The 18,049-nt window shown below is 35.6% G+C and overlaps 1 protein-coding gene across 5 annotated transcripts in view; it reads left to right on the top strand.

Moving 5' to 3' along the window:
* The window catches only part of CDC14B (cell division cycle 14B), a 43,103-nt gene that overhangs the window by 20,007 nt on the left and 5,047 nt on the right, over window positions 1-18,049 (top strand). For 3 of the 5 annotated variants that reach the window (XR_004781535.2, XM_035565247.2, XM_035565246.2), the window contains exons 5-13: window positions 1,716-1,792; window positions 4,005-4,071; window positions 5,538-5,600; window positions 6,528-6,615; window positions 6,955-7,185; window positions 8,837-8,975; window positions 9,109-9,262; window positions 9,983-10,083; window positions 12,665-12,810. Coding sequence is in view for 4 of the 5 variants with exons in the window: in XM_035565247.2 (XP_035421140.1) it covers window positions 1,716-1,792; window positions 4,005-4,071; window positions 5,538-5,600; window positions 6,528-6,615; window positions 6,955-7,185; window positions 8,837-8,975; window positions 9,109-9,262; window positions 9,983-10,083; window positions 12,665-12,776 (1,032 nt within the window). In the remaining variant the exon portion in view is untranslated. The remainder of the gene's footprint in view (window positions 1-1,715; window positions 1,793-4,004; window positions 4,072-5,537; window positions 5,601-6,527; window positions 6,616-6,954; window positions 7,186-8,836; window positions 8,976-9,108; window positions 9,263-9,982; window positions 10,084-12,664; window positions 12,811-18,049) is intronic. The other 2 variants (XM_035565244.2, XM_035565243.2) reach the window with 1 other exon arrangement.

The following is an 18,049-nucleotide window of genomic DNA, read 5'->3' as shown; positions in this document are numbered from 1 at the left end:
TTTTGAAACATGACCTTTGTAACCAATTCAGACAATGAATTGCATGTAATGTATGCCTGCAGAATAGAACGTAAACTTGAGCATCTGAGGAAGAGCTCTTAAATTATCCATCTAATTATATTTTTTTAAATCTCTTTTTTTATTCTGGACGTATGTTTGCAAATTTAAATGCAAAATTCACTTACTCCACCCTAGTGAAGACACACACGCACACATAGATGCAAGGTGTGTTTTTCATTACCTTACTAAACTACTTAAACAAAACAGATGTTTTTTTTTTTTTTCCCCTTTGGTTTTGCTAATTGCACAGGAAGAATGCTCAGAAAATACTTAACAGTAATCAAATAGAGGAGAAACAAGAGGGGTCACCTGTTGCCATGTATGTTTTAGCTATCTGTTGAAGATATTTCAAGCTTTCCCTGCCACCCCCCCCCCCCCCCAATATCTATTCCACCTCCCATTTTCACCTCACAAGAATGTATGTACGTGCAGAGAAGATATTGAGGAGATATTAAACTATTTGTTCAAACTGGTTTTGTAGCTGTATAAAAGAATTTTGAAAGACAATGCCAACTTTTAAAAGAAAAAAAATGGCAAAGCAAAAATGCCAGACTTAAATTTTGGGCGGTATTTAACTAATATGCATTATTAGCATTAGAATTCCTAAGTCTTAATGAAAAAGAAAAAGGTCATTAATATAAGAGATGTAAATAATTTTGCTGAACTTTAGTGAAAAAATAGCTTCCTGGAGTGTTTTAATGCTTAGTTAATGCAGTTCTAAAGAAAAAGTATTAATATGAAGTTATTGAACAATGACATATTAATCACCACATTGTTATTATTAACAGTTGTTTTCTCTTGGCCATGCTGGTGATTGGTCTTGATTATTGGAGGATGTGATAATAGAGGAGTTTTACAGTATTCTCTAAGCAAACCTTATTGTTAGGGCTATTCAGGAGAGATAAGTGTGTTGTAAGGGAAGGCTGGGTGAATATTGTCATGAGTTGGTCTTCCTTGAATTCTTTTCTGAGTAGTTTTGACAGTGGAAATTTTGATATGTAGCATTTCAGGTATGTTCATTCTGTTCTTAGGACTTTGTGTCACGAGCTACAGTTTTTTTTTTTTTTTTTTTTTTTTACCCTTTATGACATCTGGATTTAGTTATTGGACACTGTCTCACCAGTACAAAGGAGGAAGAATAGGATTTAGAATAATGCAAACGTACTGGTGTAGGAAAATCAAAACATGTACAAGTTACTGTTTTAGTCTTGTCTGTTGAGTACATACACTTTTGTAAACCAGATAATTCTTTGCTGATATCTTGGAAGGTTTTAGGATTTTGATTTACATCACAAAAGTTTAATACACAGAAAAAAAATAGTTCTACAAAGCAGCCCAGCAGAGTTGCAGTAGAAACATGGAAGAATTAGAAAGACGGAAGCTTTTTCACTCTAGCTGAAAGTTGAACAAACAGGGCAAATCTATAACTTTTGCTGAAAAATATATGTTGATATAGGTCGACCAGTATTTTTTATTGTTTTGCTCTGTATTCGTTTTATTGGTGCACACTTGCCTTCTTTTGTTCTTGGTGGCATTCTTTCCCAGCACTTTCGAACTTTGTGTTTTATAATTATACTACCTGTAGTAAACAAGGGACTTAAAGTTATTCATATGAATCTTAAAATATTTTTTTCCCTCTTCTCCCATAAAAACAGATAATATACCTGAGAGAATCACCAGAAGATGTGTACAGGCTTATATTGGCTGGAAGCGTTTCGTATCTTCCTTTCAGGTAAATAATAAGATGTTGGAACCTTTTTTTTTTTTTTCCCCCTACGGTTTTAAAATGTGGAAGGTCATGTTCACTGCCTGTTCTTTAAAGTGCAGGTTGCTGAACTGGTAGTTCTGAAGTGTAATGATACAGAAGGTGAAGGAGCCACACTGCTTCACATACACTCTTGTTTAGCTTTTTGATCTATATTGCTTCCTACTTGGCAGTGTTTTAGTGCTGGTAGTTGATTGTTAAACATCTTAAGTATGTCTTTTTACCATGAGGAAGTGTATAAACATACTGGTTTGTTGTTGCTCGACCCTGAGGGAATGTAATCCTAGCTTTTTCAGACCACAAACTTCTCATTGCGGTATGTGCTACGTTGCTTAGAGTGGCAAATAAAGTTGATCCATAGTATGGAGGAACAACTTCATCAGTTCTTCCAAAAAAGAGTTTTTAAAAAGTTGGACCAAACTAACATTCTATTGTCTGTCTTGATATGCAGAAAATGGCCAAAAAATTTTAGAAGGCAAGTTTGCTGTCCAAGTATATTGTTATGGGATGATTAATTCAGTACTTTCTTGTTTGTCTGTTTTAGCACCCTTGCCAAGAGCTGGGCTTTTCACAATTTGAATTTCCTTTACTTACCTCTCCCACCACCCCAACTGCCACAGTACAAGTGTATAGTGGAACCTCTATTTAATAATTTACATACCTCCATCATCCCATTTCTCTTTTTAATTCCATTTTTCATATTTGCAGAAGGAAAAAATAAGTCCTCAAGGAGATCCAGAAGATTTGTGTTTCTTAACATCCTAAAGATGTATGTGGATATCAGAGAGAGTAGCTTTTCACTCAGGTCATACAGCCTACCCAAATCTCCAGATCATCACTTCGATAACACTACTGAATAAAAATGCAAAGATGTGTTATGCAATTAAAATTATTAAGAGTTGACTTCTGAAGCCCCCAGGATAAAGCAGACAGTATGCTGAAGTGTCTGGGAATTTTACCATTTTCTTGAATTTACTGGTACAATTAAACCAAATATAAGTATTTGGATTACGTGAGTGATCAACTGAGAGGTAGCTCTGGGCTCTGTTCCCATCAGATCATCTTCATCTCTGCAAAGAAACAGTATCTTGCCATAGACTAATAAAAAGACATGTAATTGCTACTTCTGTCACAATCAATAGGAAAACTTGCTAGCAGCTGGCAAAGAATGTTTTTCACTTACCTGGATGGGGTTCTGTTATTTCCTTCACCTGCTGACTCTTTTTCTGCCTTCACACTGATTCATTAGGGAGAAAAAGGTATGGATAAAGTGGAGAGGCAGCCATTCAGGTTCTTCAGAAGTTCTTCCTTCTCTCAGCTTGAGTTTGAAAATGGAATATTTTTTACTTTTAATGTAATATTAATGATTCTCTGTTTCTTGATAAGAGCTGCATGGTTACAGAATTAGGCGTTCTGCCAAGACATAATATTATCTGATACAGATTCAAGTTAAACTTATTTTTAAGTGACTGTAGTATTTCTGTAGAATACTTATTTTACAGTGCCTATCCAGTAATGGTAGTGTACCAAGAACATGCTATTCTTGTACCAAGAAGGTTTAAAAAGCAGTAGTTGAAAGAAAAGGTTTTTTTGAAAACCATTTTCTCAAGTTTAAGCATAAACTATTTTATGCCTCTTAAAAAAAAGTCTTCATGCATCTATACAAATGTGTATCTCAACAGACATATTAAGATGCTCTTTGCACATATATAAAACAATGCATGTGTGCAGGATCTTTTTTCTTTTAAATGGAATTTGAAGAAAAAATTGCAGTGTATTACAACTTGACTTTTTTGCAAATGAACTTCTGAAGAAAATGTTTTAAGAGTGTATGTTTTAAATACAGTACTTATTTAAACATTAGCTTTTGCCATAAGGAGTTCTTTCTATTTTTCAGATATGTGTGTTCTTTGATGTGTGAATTGAACATGTCACTTTTTCTGAAAAGTATAACTGGAATAATCTTAGTCTTAAATCTGTTATCATAATGCATTTTATATTTTGTTACTATCATAAGATATAACACAGGAAAGTGAAGTTATTATCTGACAATTATTTTTGTTATAGTAGAGATTATATTGAAGCTATCTTTTAAAGTTGTTTTAGAGAAGTGTCTTTAATTGCATTCACTTGGATTAAAATGGGAAAATTTAACAGTTTTGGACATCATACGTTACAGGGATGCTTCATTTGGTACTTGCAGTTTTCATCTAACGTTGCTGGACTGTTTTCATGCAATAAGCAAGGTAAGTAGAACAATATTTTCTTATTGCAAAAGGTCAGTTAAATATTTCTCTGCCAGAAGAGAAGGCTCAGGAAGTTAGGAGCCAAATAGAGCTGTACAGTAGCAGATTTTCTGATTGTTGTCTACCTTATTATGTATTATGCATTGTAACAAAACTTCTAGATAAAGCATCCGTAGAAGTGAACTGATACCATATCTAATCAAACAGCAAAGTTTTTAAAGAGCAAATTTTGAGTTTTATATAGGTAATCTTCTCAGGACAGTCATTTGCAGCTCTAATCCGTAAGAGTTGTGTGACAGGTTTATCAAGTGGCCCTCTGATACTACATTTTAGGCTGGATATTGCCTTTGAAGGAGGTTTTGAATTGCTTATCAATACTTATTGGGGGGGGGGCACTTTCAGTATGTACTAATGACTTGTAGTTTTGCTTCAGTAATATAAATACAACAAATGTTAAAAGGTGTGTGGTTTGCTTTTTAACCACAAATTATCATAACATAATGTCTTATTGCGGTACAGTGGTTATATAATGTGGCATTTCAGGGCAAGGGAAATTTGTTTACGTTCTTTTTTGTCTGTATGAATAAGGAAATGTGAAATGGGGAATTCTGCAGGTCTCCATCCGATAATTTTTTTTTGAGGGGGGGAAGGGACATCTCTACCAAATACTGTTGTTTCTATTGAGTAAACCAGCTTCTTGCAGATTTTCAGGTTTGTTTTTTTTTTTTTTTTTGGTATGTTTTGACTTTGGCTGCTTTGTCAATAGTGATGAATTGCTATTCTTTTCAGTACTGGCGAGCAGCAAAGAAAACCACAGAGGGCTATACAGTGAAAGAGGAGATTAGAATGTAATATTTAAAATATCTGGGGATTTGAGATCGTCTGTGTTTGCTCTTTCTGACTTTACAAGTGGGTAAACTGCCAGTTACACAAATGTTTACATTTTTATCCTATATTAAATATAATGGCTGTGGATAATTATGGGGCAGCAGGGACCACACTAATGTCTGCTAAGGACTGTGAACATAGTCTATCTGCAGCCAATTTTAAATTAGTGAAGATATTAGAATCCTAATGAGAGAGAATATAATTCGTGCACCAAATATTTATAATGCTTGAATGCAGACTTCAGAATGTACCCATATTTTAAATAGATATTTTTTGCCAGTTATTTTTCTCTGGCATTTTGTAGTGATAGCAGTAATAAAAAGACAGTACTTCTGTAGTATGGAATTTTTTAACGATTCAGTGAAAACAGAAAGACCTTCTTGTCTAACTTCACTTACATTAAAATTTACAAATTTGTTTTGCACCAAGACTCAGTTGTTTTGTATGTTTTCAAATGAATGAAGAAATCTCGTAAAGAGTAGAACAGGTATTAAGGAGTGTTTGGTACACTAACACAGTGATAAACTGTCCTCATTGAGAAGATGTTGTCATGTTAAAAGTTATATTCTGGATTTTAGGCTTTGCAGTGTGGTTTTCTGGATTTCAATGTGTTTGATGTAAATGAATATGAGCATTATGAGGTAAGTATTCAGTATCAGTCTTCTGATTCATTTTCTGTTATTAATGCTAAGATAATTGTTTATAATATAGTATGTGCTATTTCTTTTGTAGTATTAGGTTTCATTTTTGTTTTACCTCTTTAAACTATGATTGTTAAATAATGGTGCATGGTCATAGAGAGCATATTAAGTCAGATTTAAGCATAGTCAGCCTCAAACATGGGGTAAAAGCAGAAACCAAAATTGAAATAAATGCTTTTTTTTTCACATTTTTATTAAAGCCCTGGAAAATGACGGGGAAGTGGGAATTTGTTCCTTGGCCATTTTTTAGAGGTCTTGCATATTCTTGAGCAATCATGATGAGAAACTTGAGGGCATAAAAGTCCAAGTCTAGCTGACTTCCAGAAAGCGGATAAAGTATGTATATATGAGCTCATGGCAAAGGTATAACAGCATTCTTTGAGGCGAAGAAGATAGGACTTGGAAACTCCAAGACTACAAAATTCACTTGGGGGCATGGGAAACTAATATGAATAAAAAGGACTACAATATTTGACTGTGTGCACTGTTAGAAATACAAAGTTACTAGTTATCTGTAAAGAGAAAATCAGGTGCTCTTAGAATCTAAAAAGTCATGATCTAAATAGTGAAGAGAAATAAGGTGAGGTCGTAATTTAGTAACCTATAAACATTTTAAACTTGGCAGTTGCCTTTCATCTGAAGAACACCAACTGCATTGTTCTAAAACTGTAATTTAGAAAAAGGAGAACACAAGAGGAGTGAGGTTCAGAACAAGTGATATCGTCTTGATGAAACAAAAAGCAGGCAACTAACACACTTCCTTTGGCAAAAATTGTACATCATTTCTATCTAGCATGTATTTTGAAACAATAAGGAAAAGGCTGAAAATACAGGGATAACGATAAACCAAGCATTTTCTCTTGACAGAGAGCAGAAAATGGAGATTTTAACTGGATAATACCAAACAAATTCATTGCCTTCAGTGGACCTCATTCAAGAAGTAAAATTGAAAATGGTATGCTTAAAAAAGGAGGTGGGGGACACAAGCCCACTGCTTTCTTAGCTGGTTGTTATCAGTAAGAACAAGCTTTAAAAATTGTTCCTGAAACAGTGTGTTTTTTCCTTGTATCTTTTTCTTTTATAAGAACCCTGACAGTAAAATTTTAATGCTTGGTTTAATTGTATCTGATCTAGGTGATTATGTTAAAATTCCATTTTCAGTTAGTCTATATCTTTATGTTGAACATGAGTTTTATTTTGAAAGTGTTTTCATCTGTTGCTTTTGAGTCTTCATTTACATATTTTCTCTTTGAGCCTTATTCTCCTTTATATTCCCTTCTTTTTTTCCGAACAGGCTATCCCCACCATGCTCCAGAAGCTTATTTCCCATACTTCAGGAAACACAAGGTCACCACTATAATACGCCTCAACAAAAAAATGTATGATGCCAAACGTTTCACAGATGCTGGATTTGAGCATTTTGACCTCTTCTTTGCTGATGGAAGCACACCTAGTGATACTATAGTTAAAACATTTCTAAATATTTGTGAAAATGCTGAAGGTGTCGTAGCTGTTCACTGCAAAGGTATAGTGTGCAAACAATTTATATTATAAATAATGCTTATATATTATACAGTTTCTGGGATATTTCCCACTATAATTCTGTTATATCTAGTTACTGACAACATTGCCAAGCAGCAGATTTTCTATACAAATTATTTCTGTGCTTTTATTCTGCTTTTTGTCTTCTAATTTTTTAAATTCCAGGAAAATCTTTCCAGCTGTTTCCAAGAACGAGGTTGGGGAAAGTGTGCTTGCCAATATTAACAGCTCTTTCTGCTAGGAAGTGCTAGGACTTTCAAAGGATTCTTCTGACCAGGAATTTCAATTATGGCAAGGTTTATAGGTCTTTCTGGCAATAAGTGGTATAAATACAAGAAATTGTGAATTTTTGAAAATACCAGTATACTAGCTATACTAGCTGCACTGTTCTTTGCACCAGGCATTCAGTGCATGCCCAATGCAGCTAGTGTAGAGGGTTTCTGAGCGGTAGCGATTTCTGTGGTTCTGGAGGAACTATGTTTGCCTTTCCACATCTGATAATAGTGTGATTGAAAGAGAAAGGTGATTTCTTAAAGTATTTGCCTGGGACCTGCAAAGACTGAATTTTTATTACTGGATCTGCCATTCACTTGCAGCATGTTTAATAGTTTTAATAGTTTAATAGATTATACTGTGAAGTAGACTTGGTGAAACAGCTTCTTGACTGTTGTACGCAAGTGCATACTCTTACTCTCCACCAAGGTGTGAAATCTGGGTATACCACTTAATTGATTACGCAGCAGTGGTACAATTGCTTTGTTTTCATTCAGATGAAGATATTCAAGATGTCCTCTGATATTTATCATGCTAATAATGTCTAGACTACCTTAGAGTCTTCAGCCTCCTATTAGTCTTGAGAAAGAGTAGAATAATGTAGCCTGTTCTTAAAGCTGGGCAAGGTAAAGGAAATGCTGTGCAGTTGTCTTGGCTGTTCACCTATACTGAAGATTTTACATGTGTGTTGTTCAGTGGATTCTTAAATGAGAGGATTTGATGCATGGTTTGACATTTACAGCAAGTGATCAAGTGGGGGAGCCACTTAGCTGGCTATCTTCCTTCTCATGTTTGTCAAGGTAAAATGGTACTGTTTCTAGGGCCATGTCAAAAAAAAGTTTTCTTATTCTGGATTATTCCAGCCTGTGTTGGCTAGTGCTCAGACTTGCTTATTGCAAAATGTAGGTTTTCCTTGTGAACCAAAAAAACCAGTTTAGTTAAAGGAAGGATTGGAAGAACAACTGGTTTTAGTGCAATTTATGTTGAATTTGTAATTAAAATGCTTTGAGAATTTTGTGAAAAGATAAAAACATCCACATGCCTATTTAGTCTATTGCTTGTATATTGTGTGTATATCTGTGTGTGTGTATGTGTGTCTGTGTGTGTAAAGATACCTGTAAGGTCACTAGCTTTGGAAGGTTATCTTACTAAAAATACATGAACTCTGTGTTAGTAACCATGTATATGGGGAAAAAAGAATTGAAAAGGTAAGTTTTACTTACTTACTGAGTTTTATTAGTAATAGGTTTGTTTAATAAAACGGACAGTTAATTATTTGTCTGAGTAACGATGTCTGTAGCTACAGCAGATTCCAGATGAAAATAAGTATATAAAAGAAGCCATTCTTTTATCTCACACAGCTGGTCTTGGACGAACTGGCACACTTATTGCCTGTTATATTATGAAGCATTATCGGATGACAGCTGCTGAAACTATTGCCTGGATTAGAATAAATAGACCTGGTTCAGTGATTGGACCACAACAACACTTCCTGATGGAGTAAGTAGATTAAGTAAATTTGAAAATTGATTTAGATGCCTTTTTCTTTTTTTTTTTTTTTTTTTTTTTGTACCCTTAAAATCTTTGTTGTTAATTTGTTGGTTTTGGGGATTATTTTTCTATACCATGATAGGAAACAGGCAGAACTTTGGACAGAAGGGGACATTTTCCGTGCAAAGTTGAGAGGAAACCGTAAAATTGCTGTAACAAGAATCCTGTCGGGTGTAGATGATATTTCAATTAATGATACTAGAAATAGGAGAACAATCCGAAAGGACATTGAACTGGTAAGCATCTGAATATTGTGCTTTTGTAAAAGTTGTAAATGCTTTTGAGGATCTCTTAGGTTCTGAACAAACCTGTGGGTACAGTAAGACTGTGTTATTGGATTCTTTTTCTGTTTTCCCTTTTTGTACCAAGAGATTTGCAGGTAAAAAAAGATATGGATAGTGGTTATGGAAAATGAAGGTCAGTACACAAATGAGGTAGGAGTATCCTTGTCCTACTGTCATCTTGTGATTAAGTAAATATTAGAACAAAAAAGTACTCACAATTTGCAGTCAAAAATTCTGTGATTGTATTTTGGACTTTATATTTATATTTGGACTTTACATATTTGTATTTGGAATTTATATTACTTTCAGTGTTTTGAGGGAAGGGATGAAAGGTGTTTTGTTTTTTTGATTTCTAAGTAATTACAGCTTCTGTAATACGTCTTGCATTCTCTTAAAAAAAAAAAAAGTAAGGTATTACTGTTTTAAAAAGGCAGATGAAGGAGGGAAATGCTGTACTTGAGTGATGATTGTATTGTACCTATACAAAGATTCGAGATGTGTTTCTACTGTTTTAAAAGTAGACAACATTCTGATGCGTGTAATTCACTGGAATGAAAAACTTTGGTAAACTTTCTTGTTGGGATAATTCTAAGTTCAAGATTTAAAATAAGGTTAATTGTTAACTTTCTAAATGAGTATATTTACCTCTTTTTTTCCCCTACACTTATCTAGTATAGTGACGAAGATGAAACAAACTGTATAACACAAGGTGATAAGCTTCGTGCTCTGAAAAGTAGAAGGCAAGCAAAAGCAACGGTTGCATCTCCGCTAACGTAAGTCCATTCCTGAATGCATAAATGCCAGAAATACTTTTATCTTCTTCATACTTGTTGTAGCACCCAAAAGTTTGTTGGCAAGGCTGTTTTTGCTCATTTAAAACAAGCATGAGATTCACCTTTCTTCTGAGAGCTTTGTGAGCATTAAGGAGGCAGGAGGACTTGTTTGAAGAACTGCATTACTCAATTTCTTGTTGTCTGTATTGTTTGTTGATTCCAATGCTCGGTGCTCTGCAAGTTCCCATGGTTATTTCTGAATGACGTATTCGTAGTTCGTAAACATTCCCTTGTCCTTCCTGTGGTAGTATAAAAATGGAGGAATACAACTCCAATTGGTGGTGTTTGATTGGCTGAAATAAGGTATGTTCTCATTTTTGAAGTAAGGTCAACTACTTAAAAAGAATAGTTGGAAGAAGAATCTTTAGCTTTGTTTCATTTTCAGGTCTTTGGAGAAGAACTTTCACTAAATCCTGTGGGCTTTGGGATAATGGCTGGTACTCTGGAAGGCAGCTCTGGCCAGTAGCAGTGTTTCATTGAATAAATTCAAAGGGCTGTGGTTCTGTTTGGGAATCTGGTATATTAGTCTCTTTGTTTTAGACAAACATCACCTGTAAGGGGAAGTTTTTAGTCAACAGTCATTTGCATCTGTTGCAAATTGTAGCAACGATAGGTAAAAGAGCTTTCTGGTTACCCTTACATAAACTACAGAGAATGCAAGACTTGCAAGACATATCTGGGACCTCATTTGATTTCTAGGAAAGGAATGGTGACCCGTGGCTGTCAGATTTTTTTTGCAAATAATACAGCACTAGAGTCATAGACCAAAAGAAACTAGGCTTTTATTTTGCAGCCTTTCTGTAGGGATGCTGCTGCAAAACTCCTAGCTCACTATGGTCTTTTTTTTTAAAGACCAAAAGTGTCATCAGACTTCTAGAAAGGCAAGAGGTATATTGTAAGAATATGCTGAAGGTAAAGGAATGCCTTTGGAAACCCTCACTTATTGCTGTGTAAGAATTCTGTTTTGTTTTAAAAGAATCTCTTAGTTTCATCAGTTACAAAGGCAATCGTACAATAAACAACATATAAAGAACAAAGATTGTACCCAAGTGAAATTAAAACCAAAAGCAAACAAACAACACACAAAAAAAACACAAAACACACACAAAAAACCAACACAGGACCTCAGTGTACTCAGATAGTACATTAAAAACCATCTACTTTGCACATTAGTTTCTAAGGCACATAGTGCCTTCATTTCTACTTCATAATACTCTTTCATAAGTAGTAATTTAAGTCATATAATAAAGTTTGTGAAATATCTCATTTACTGTATGTTCTACAGAATGAACGTTGACTGTATGATAGTCTAATCAGAGGCACAGTATTAATATGCATAAAGACTATCAACTATTAAAAAACTATTCCATCCACAAAGCATTCTGTAACAGGACGCCCTTAATTAAAACTAGTTAGTTTGTAGTTCTGTGGAATTAAAATAAATGACTAAGAGCTTCTGGTAGTTTTGCTTGCATAGTGTGCCTTGTGGAACTGGGAGGTGCGATGCTAACAAGGAGTTGCAATTTCCTTCCTCCTGTTTCCATCAGTTATTGTAGGGTTTGCAGCTTGTACTGAAGTAATTTGGTGACAAATCTAGAACCTTTTACATTCTGTGAGTTAATGTTACTAAACCAAAATATCACTAGGCATATTTAGCATCCCTACCTGATTTAGAAGTCTTCCATACCTGAATAGCTGTTAGTCTTTTTTCCATTATAGTTCAGAATCAAAAAATAATTAATTCCACTATGAAATAGATTAATTTTATCTAAGCAAACAAACAAACAAAAAAGTTCCCTATGCAGTTTTATTTCAGAGAGAAATAGAAAAAAAAAGTAAGAGCACTAGAAGCTGGGAGAATTAGTCTTTTTGTGCTAGAGGCGTGATTTAAGCTTAAGTCCCAAGCGGTTTGTGTATAATGTTTTCTTAATGTTTGTTGAAGTTGGTTGTATAAGCTGTTTACACCTTGGTGAATGGATGCTTTGTATATGTTCTAATGAGCAATATGCTGCACCTTTGGCAAAGGGATTATGAATTAGCTTTTGCTCTTTTGAACACAGGAAGACAATATATCCTCACCATCTGGGTGCTTACATAAATTGTTTGTTACTAGAAACTGATCTGGCTCTGATCTAGAGTTTCTCTATTAAAATACAAGATTGTGAAGTAGGATCTGTCAGTACAGGCTGATCAAACTGCGTAGAAGTTAGCAACAAGTGGTCAGAGATACACTGGTCTAGAAGGCATTTTTTTTCAAAAGAGTGATGTGGACTTTCTTTGGAAGAAATAAATGACTTCAGTGTGGATTTCAGAAATACTGCTTTGCTTCTGGTAACACGTGGATACATCTGACAAGTTACGATTGCATGGATTGTGATAGTCGTAGAAAGTAAGAAAATGCTTGGCTTAAGATTATAGAGCAATATGCTTTTGAAGAACTTGAAACAAGCTAAAATGCACCAATAGCTTCTGCTTTTGAATTTTTGTTCACCTTTTCCTCCCCCTCCAACCCCTTTTTTAGATGGCTCCTAGCTATGCTGGTGTCTACACTGTGTAGCATTGTCATCTGGTGGATTGTATGTGGCTCCCTTCTTCCCAGCCTGCTATTCTGTCTAGATGGTTTAAGAACATAGTAACCATCAGGACCCCCTGAGAGAGAGCCACTGTGTAAGTGTCCCATTCCATTTCTCTACAATAGCTCATGCTTTCTGTCTGGTATGTCTCATAAGTGCATGTTTTCATACCATGTTTCTTACTGGCTTTGTTGCAAGACTAATTTTCACTGCTCTCGCTTTGTTGTATTTTTGTATATATTATTTGGAATAACTGAGTGATTTTTATGGCTGGCTTGCAATACAAAAGGTGCAGAGCTTTTGTAATTAGGATAATTTATAGTTTTGAAGCCTTTCTTCTCTGCATGCTTCTGCAAATAAGCAAAACTATGTTTATAAAAAAGAAAAAAATGCTATTTTAAAATATGATCCTCTCCTTTGCATATTGCAAATAAAGATGTTAGCTCCAATTTTACTTGGAAATTCATGAACTTGCAAAGGTGCTTAATCTCCCAAAGGATGGTTTTACTCATGTGTAATGCCAGGAATTAGAATTTGTTAGAAATGGCAGTAGGTCTTTGTTTTTATGAAGGGATTATAGTATTAAGCCATAAGAGGCAGTAAAATGGGACATTTTTCCCCTTATAGCAGAAGATGTGACAGGTTGCAGTATTAGGACAAGACACATTTGTTTACCCAAGCAATCTGGTTTCATCTTCTTCTGTTCTTTAATTATTTTTATAGAGCTTTATGAGACTAGTTTAACACTTCCTTTCTGTTACTTAAATTCAGGAGCTGGATAAATCATTAAAAACATATTAGTTCCTTGAGTACAATTTTTACTCTTTTCTCCAGCTTTTATCAGAGTGGCTGCAGTGGTTGTTGTGTCTAGCTTTCACTTAAAAGGTGCTTTCACCAGATGGCAACTTTCATCTTTTGGCGAAATTAAAACTTCAACAGCGTGAAGAACTGCCAGGGAACCAGAACAGCTCCCTTCTGCTTGCTACCCTGTCTCCCTGGGGCTACTCTGCCATCACCACCCCGGAAGCAAAAAATGGTTACTTTGGGTGAATACTTGAAAATTCAGTGGTCTTAAAGAAAAAATAGGTCAGGAAAAGTGTTTTACACCATAGTACTGAATAAGAAAAGGAATTCTGTCCTGTCAGAACTTTATGGTTAGGAGATGCTATCCTCCTCACCTTTGACCTCAGAGCCATACTTCTAAAAAGTATGGAAATAGTTCTGCTAAGGTAAATGACTTAATAACTAAAAATGAGAATTGGAGGAGTCATGGGCAATTTAGTTACCCCATTAGCGTTAGCTGAGGTAGTTTTAATCTTTTTTTTTTCCCCCATCGGTACCTAACTTTGTCAAATATTGTACTTAGACAAGAGTTGTTTCTGAAGTTTTACGCTGAATATGTGAATAACTCTTGTCTTAGTGTTTTACAGAAGTCAAGCCTTAGATTTCTGAAGGCAGACAGAAAAAAAAACAAACTACTGTAAAAAAATAAAAGAATCCATCCTTTATTTTCCTGTACTGTAGGATCAGATTTACTCAGAAGTCTTCTCTTAAAATGTGTGTGTTCTTTCTAAAAACTCCTTTGCTAGAAGAGAAGAGAAAAGATTGACTGATGTTGGTAAATCTGTCATTATGCAGGCAATGGCGTTACTGGTGCCCCTGTCTCATATCCAGCATTGACAATTATACTGTGTTATGTCCAGGAAGAGAAAACACCTATTTTTATCTTAAAAGCTAGGCTAATGTTCTCTCCATTATACAGCTAGTGTCCCTTCTGCTTTAAGAGATCAAATTATCAATCAGGGTAGTAATTCAGTCATCAATCTTGGCTAGCCTGGCAGTCCTGTATGCTGAAGCCCTGTAGAATGAAGAATATCAAGTCACTTGTTGATTACTGGTAACTTAGGAAAGTGTTAGATGTCTCAGGCCAGTCTTCCTAAAAATCCTAAAGTCTCAGGCCAGCCCTCCTAAGAGAGAGGTGACGAGGGATGGAGCAGTATTGCATTTGGCAGTGTAGTGGTTTAACCCAGGCAGGCAGCTCAGCACCACACAGCTGCTTGCTCACTCATTCCCAGCGGGACTGGGGAAGAGAATTGGAAAAGTAAAAGTGGAAGAACATGTAGGTTGAGATAAAGACAGTGTATTAGGTAAGGCAAAAGCTGTGTGCACAAGCAAAACCAGGCAGGGAATACATTTGCTGTTTCCCATGGCAGGCAGGTGTTCAGCTACTTCCAGCAAAGCAGGCAGGGGTCATCATGCTTAGCTCTTACCTGGGAAGACAAACACCATCACTCCTAATGTCCCCCAACCTCCTCCCAGCTGTTATTGCTGAGCATGGCACCACACGGTATGAGACATCCCTTTGGTCAGCCTGGGCCAGCTGTGCTGGCTGTGTCCCCTCCCAGCTCCTGGTGCACCCCCAGCCTCCTCGCTGGCAGGGCAGCACGAGGAGACCTCGGCTCTGCACAAGCACTGCTCTGCATCAACTAAAACATTGGTGAGTTGTCAACATTATTTTTGTCATAAATCCAAAACACAGCACTGCACCAGCTACTATGAAGAAATTAACTCTGTCCAAACCAAAATCAGGACCTCATAAAACAGATAACCTTGGCAAGGGTAAACTCCTCCCCCCTCCCCCCCCAGAGGTCAGGGAAGATATGCTTTTGTGTAGCCTCTCTTCCCTTTATCCCTCCCTAGGATATTGCAGTCAATTATGTTTTAAAAGAGCTTTTTTACATGGATTGATTTCACCAGGTTGTATTGCCTTATTGGCATTTCGAGTTTTCTGTTTTTTATATCAGGTTTTGGGGTAGTTTTTTTGTGTCATAGGTCCATGTGCCCCCTGTCCCCTCCCCCAGTTTAAATGATAAAACAAACTTGTGAACTATTTACAAGAAGGTGCTGCCGACCCAGCACTTTTCCATTTAAACAGGCTTTGATTTGTTTAAAGACCAATACATCAGCTTAAAAAGAAGTAGTATGCAAACTAGCGTGGTGTTGGGGAATGTATTAGGTTCAGAAATACCAAGTGATGTTTTCATCACAGATTAAGTGGAAATGAAAGACTTAGCATACATGGTTTACCTATTTTAGTAGTGTGGCTATTAAAGCATCTTGTAGCATGTCTTCAGGGAACGCTCTGCTTTTTATTTTTTTAAGTCATATTTCATTAAATAGAAAATATTTGTGTACATCAGATGCACTTTCTTCTGGTTCTTCTGTAAGTTAATTGCTGAGTTGTGCAACATGACATACAATTTTATATGAACAGTTACAAAGCAGTAGGGTGGGTGTCCTGTGAATTTTACTCTTCTGTAACATAGTTGTTTTTTTTTTTGGTGCTGTGATTTTGGGAGGATTTCTTCTACTGTAGCTACATTTCATGTTCATTTTAAAGCCTATTTATGAAACCTGCTCTCAAGTGAGGCTATTACTCTAATCATGTGTTAAATCAAAATTCCTTACGTTAAAACTAGTTTTATGTCTTAGCTCACATGTACGAGGTAGCATTTCAGTAAAAGCGTGATGGCAGCGCTGCTGCTCATAAGCTGACAGCTGGGTCTCAAGACGGCTGTGTGTTTAGTAACACCATGTCAGTGCAATAAATGGGAACTCATCTGTTTTCCTTGAGGTGCTCGCTGTAAGCCTTGGAAGGCTAGAATGCCATCTGAGTTAAACGTGTCTGTCTGATCATTCAGCAAATATTCTGCTAATCGGGAATTCAGCTAGTCTATACTCTTGGGCTGGTTGTGTGATGTTTTGTATCTCTGTAAATGTAAAATAACTACTAAAGAGTACATGATCTTAAAGGTTCTACTATGCTTAAAGCTGGCTCTGAGCTGATCCCATAAGCCAGCTCCTTCTCTCCCTACCCTTAGGTAAATATAGCAATTTTAAGAGGAGGGTGTCATGGTTGGCTTGGTTTTGCAGTGAAATTGTATATGGTGCCTATTTTTATAATTTGCCTTCCCATTTAGAACCTTATTTAATTTCTTCGTTTCGAACACACAAAATACAATTCTGTGGAAAGTAGTGACTTTTTGTCCTATGACATGACAAAAAGATGAATATTTGTTTGTGCAAGATGGTATCTTAACACTTCGTAGTGTTTTAGTTTATACTAGTCAGTATATATGGCTTAAACCTATATACTTATCTTCTTTTCTGAACTTTTGGTGTCTGGAAAAAATGAACTGCAAGAGAAAGATAATTAGACCATTTTCCAATAAGTTTTGTTTTCTTTTATATATACATTACATGGTTTTTATACAGAGAGACATTGTATGTATATGTTTAAGGAGAAAACACAATTTTACGTATTTCTGTCTGCATAAACACTCATAAACGAGCATGTATCACAATTCAGTCCTACTTTATTTTAGGTGACTAAAAGTTAGACGGGTAAGCAAGCTTTGTACCTTTTCATTCAGTCCTGGAAATTGCTAGTGGCACAGATCGAAGGTATAACGTTGGTCTGTTTTCAGCACTGGTGACATTTTCAAAGCTTAGTTCAAAGTGCAGTAGCCCAGATTTGTTCATGTTGTATGACAACTGTGGCACTGAAAAGAGAATTTTAAGTTTTAGTGTTAGAACTTGTTTGAATTGCTTTGTAAGAGCAGAAGAAATTCAAAAGTGGACTTTAAGGTTTTGAACCTTTTCACCTTGGACATGCGAGGAAAACAGATTTTTGTTAGAAGAATTTGTGTTGTCTGCTGAAACATGATACAGTTTTGAAGGTATCTCGTTTATTTTTAGCCTCTCAAATAACTGATTCCTCTGACTTTGTATACTATTTACAGTAAAATCTTCTTTGCATTTTAATAGTCCTTGCTGTTGAAATCTTGTATCTTGTCCAGGAGGAAGAAAAGACTGTTTAGTTTGGACTTTCGCAAAGCAAGGTGCTTGGTTTTATAAATCTGAAATATTAAAAGACGTTTGTTCCAATGTAAATTGAACGTACATGAAATTTTTGGTTATGTAGTCACCCGTTTCCCAAACAATACAGAAGTAGGTGGTAAATAATGTTGCTGATCAGTTTTACTGCTGTACAATTCAGAAATATAGTACAGAAATTATTTTAGATGAAATTGTGTTCTCTCAGGTACACTTGCATATTCTACTTCTACTATCAAATCTCTATAAAATAGTGAAAATACATTCTTTTTACCATTTATGTTTTCAGTAATTGCCTCTTCAAAAGTGAATATGTTACACAAGTATGAAAATACTCATATATATTTCTTCCATACATGCCTGTCCACTTTTGCTACAGAACTTATGTTTTTACGTTCACATCTAGGATTCTTAGAAAGCATTTTTTTTTTCAGAGT

This window comes from Cygnus atratus, chromosome Z (genome assembly GCF_013377495.2).
Source record: "Cygnus atratus isolate AKBS03 ecotype Queensland, Australia chromosome Z, CAtr_DNAZoo_HiC_assembly, whole genome shotgun sequence".
NCBI lineage: Eukaryota > Metazoa > Chordata > Aves > Anseriformes > Anatidae > Cygnus > Cygnus atratus.
Note: the sequence above shows the minus strand (reverse complement) of the source record. Positions and strands in the feature narration are given on the sequence as shown.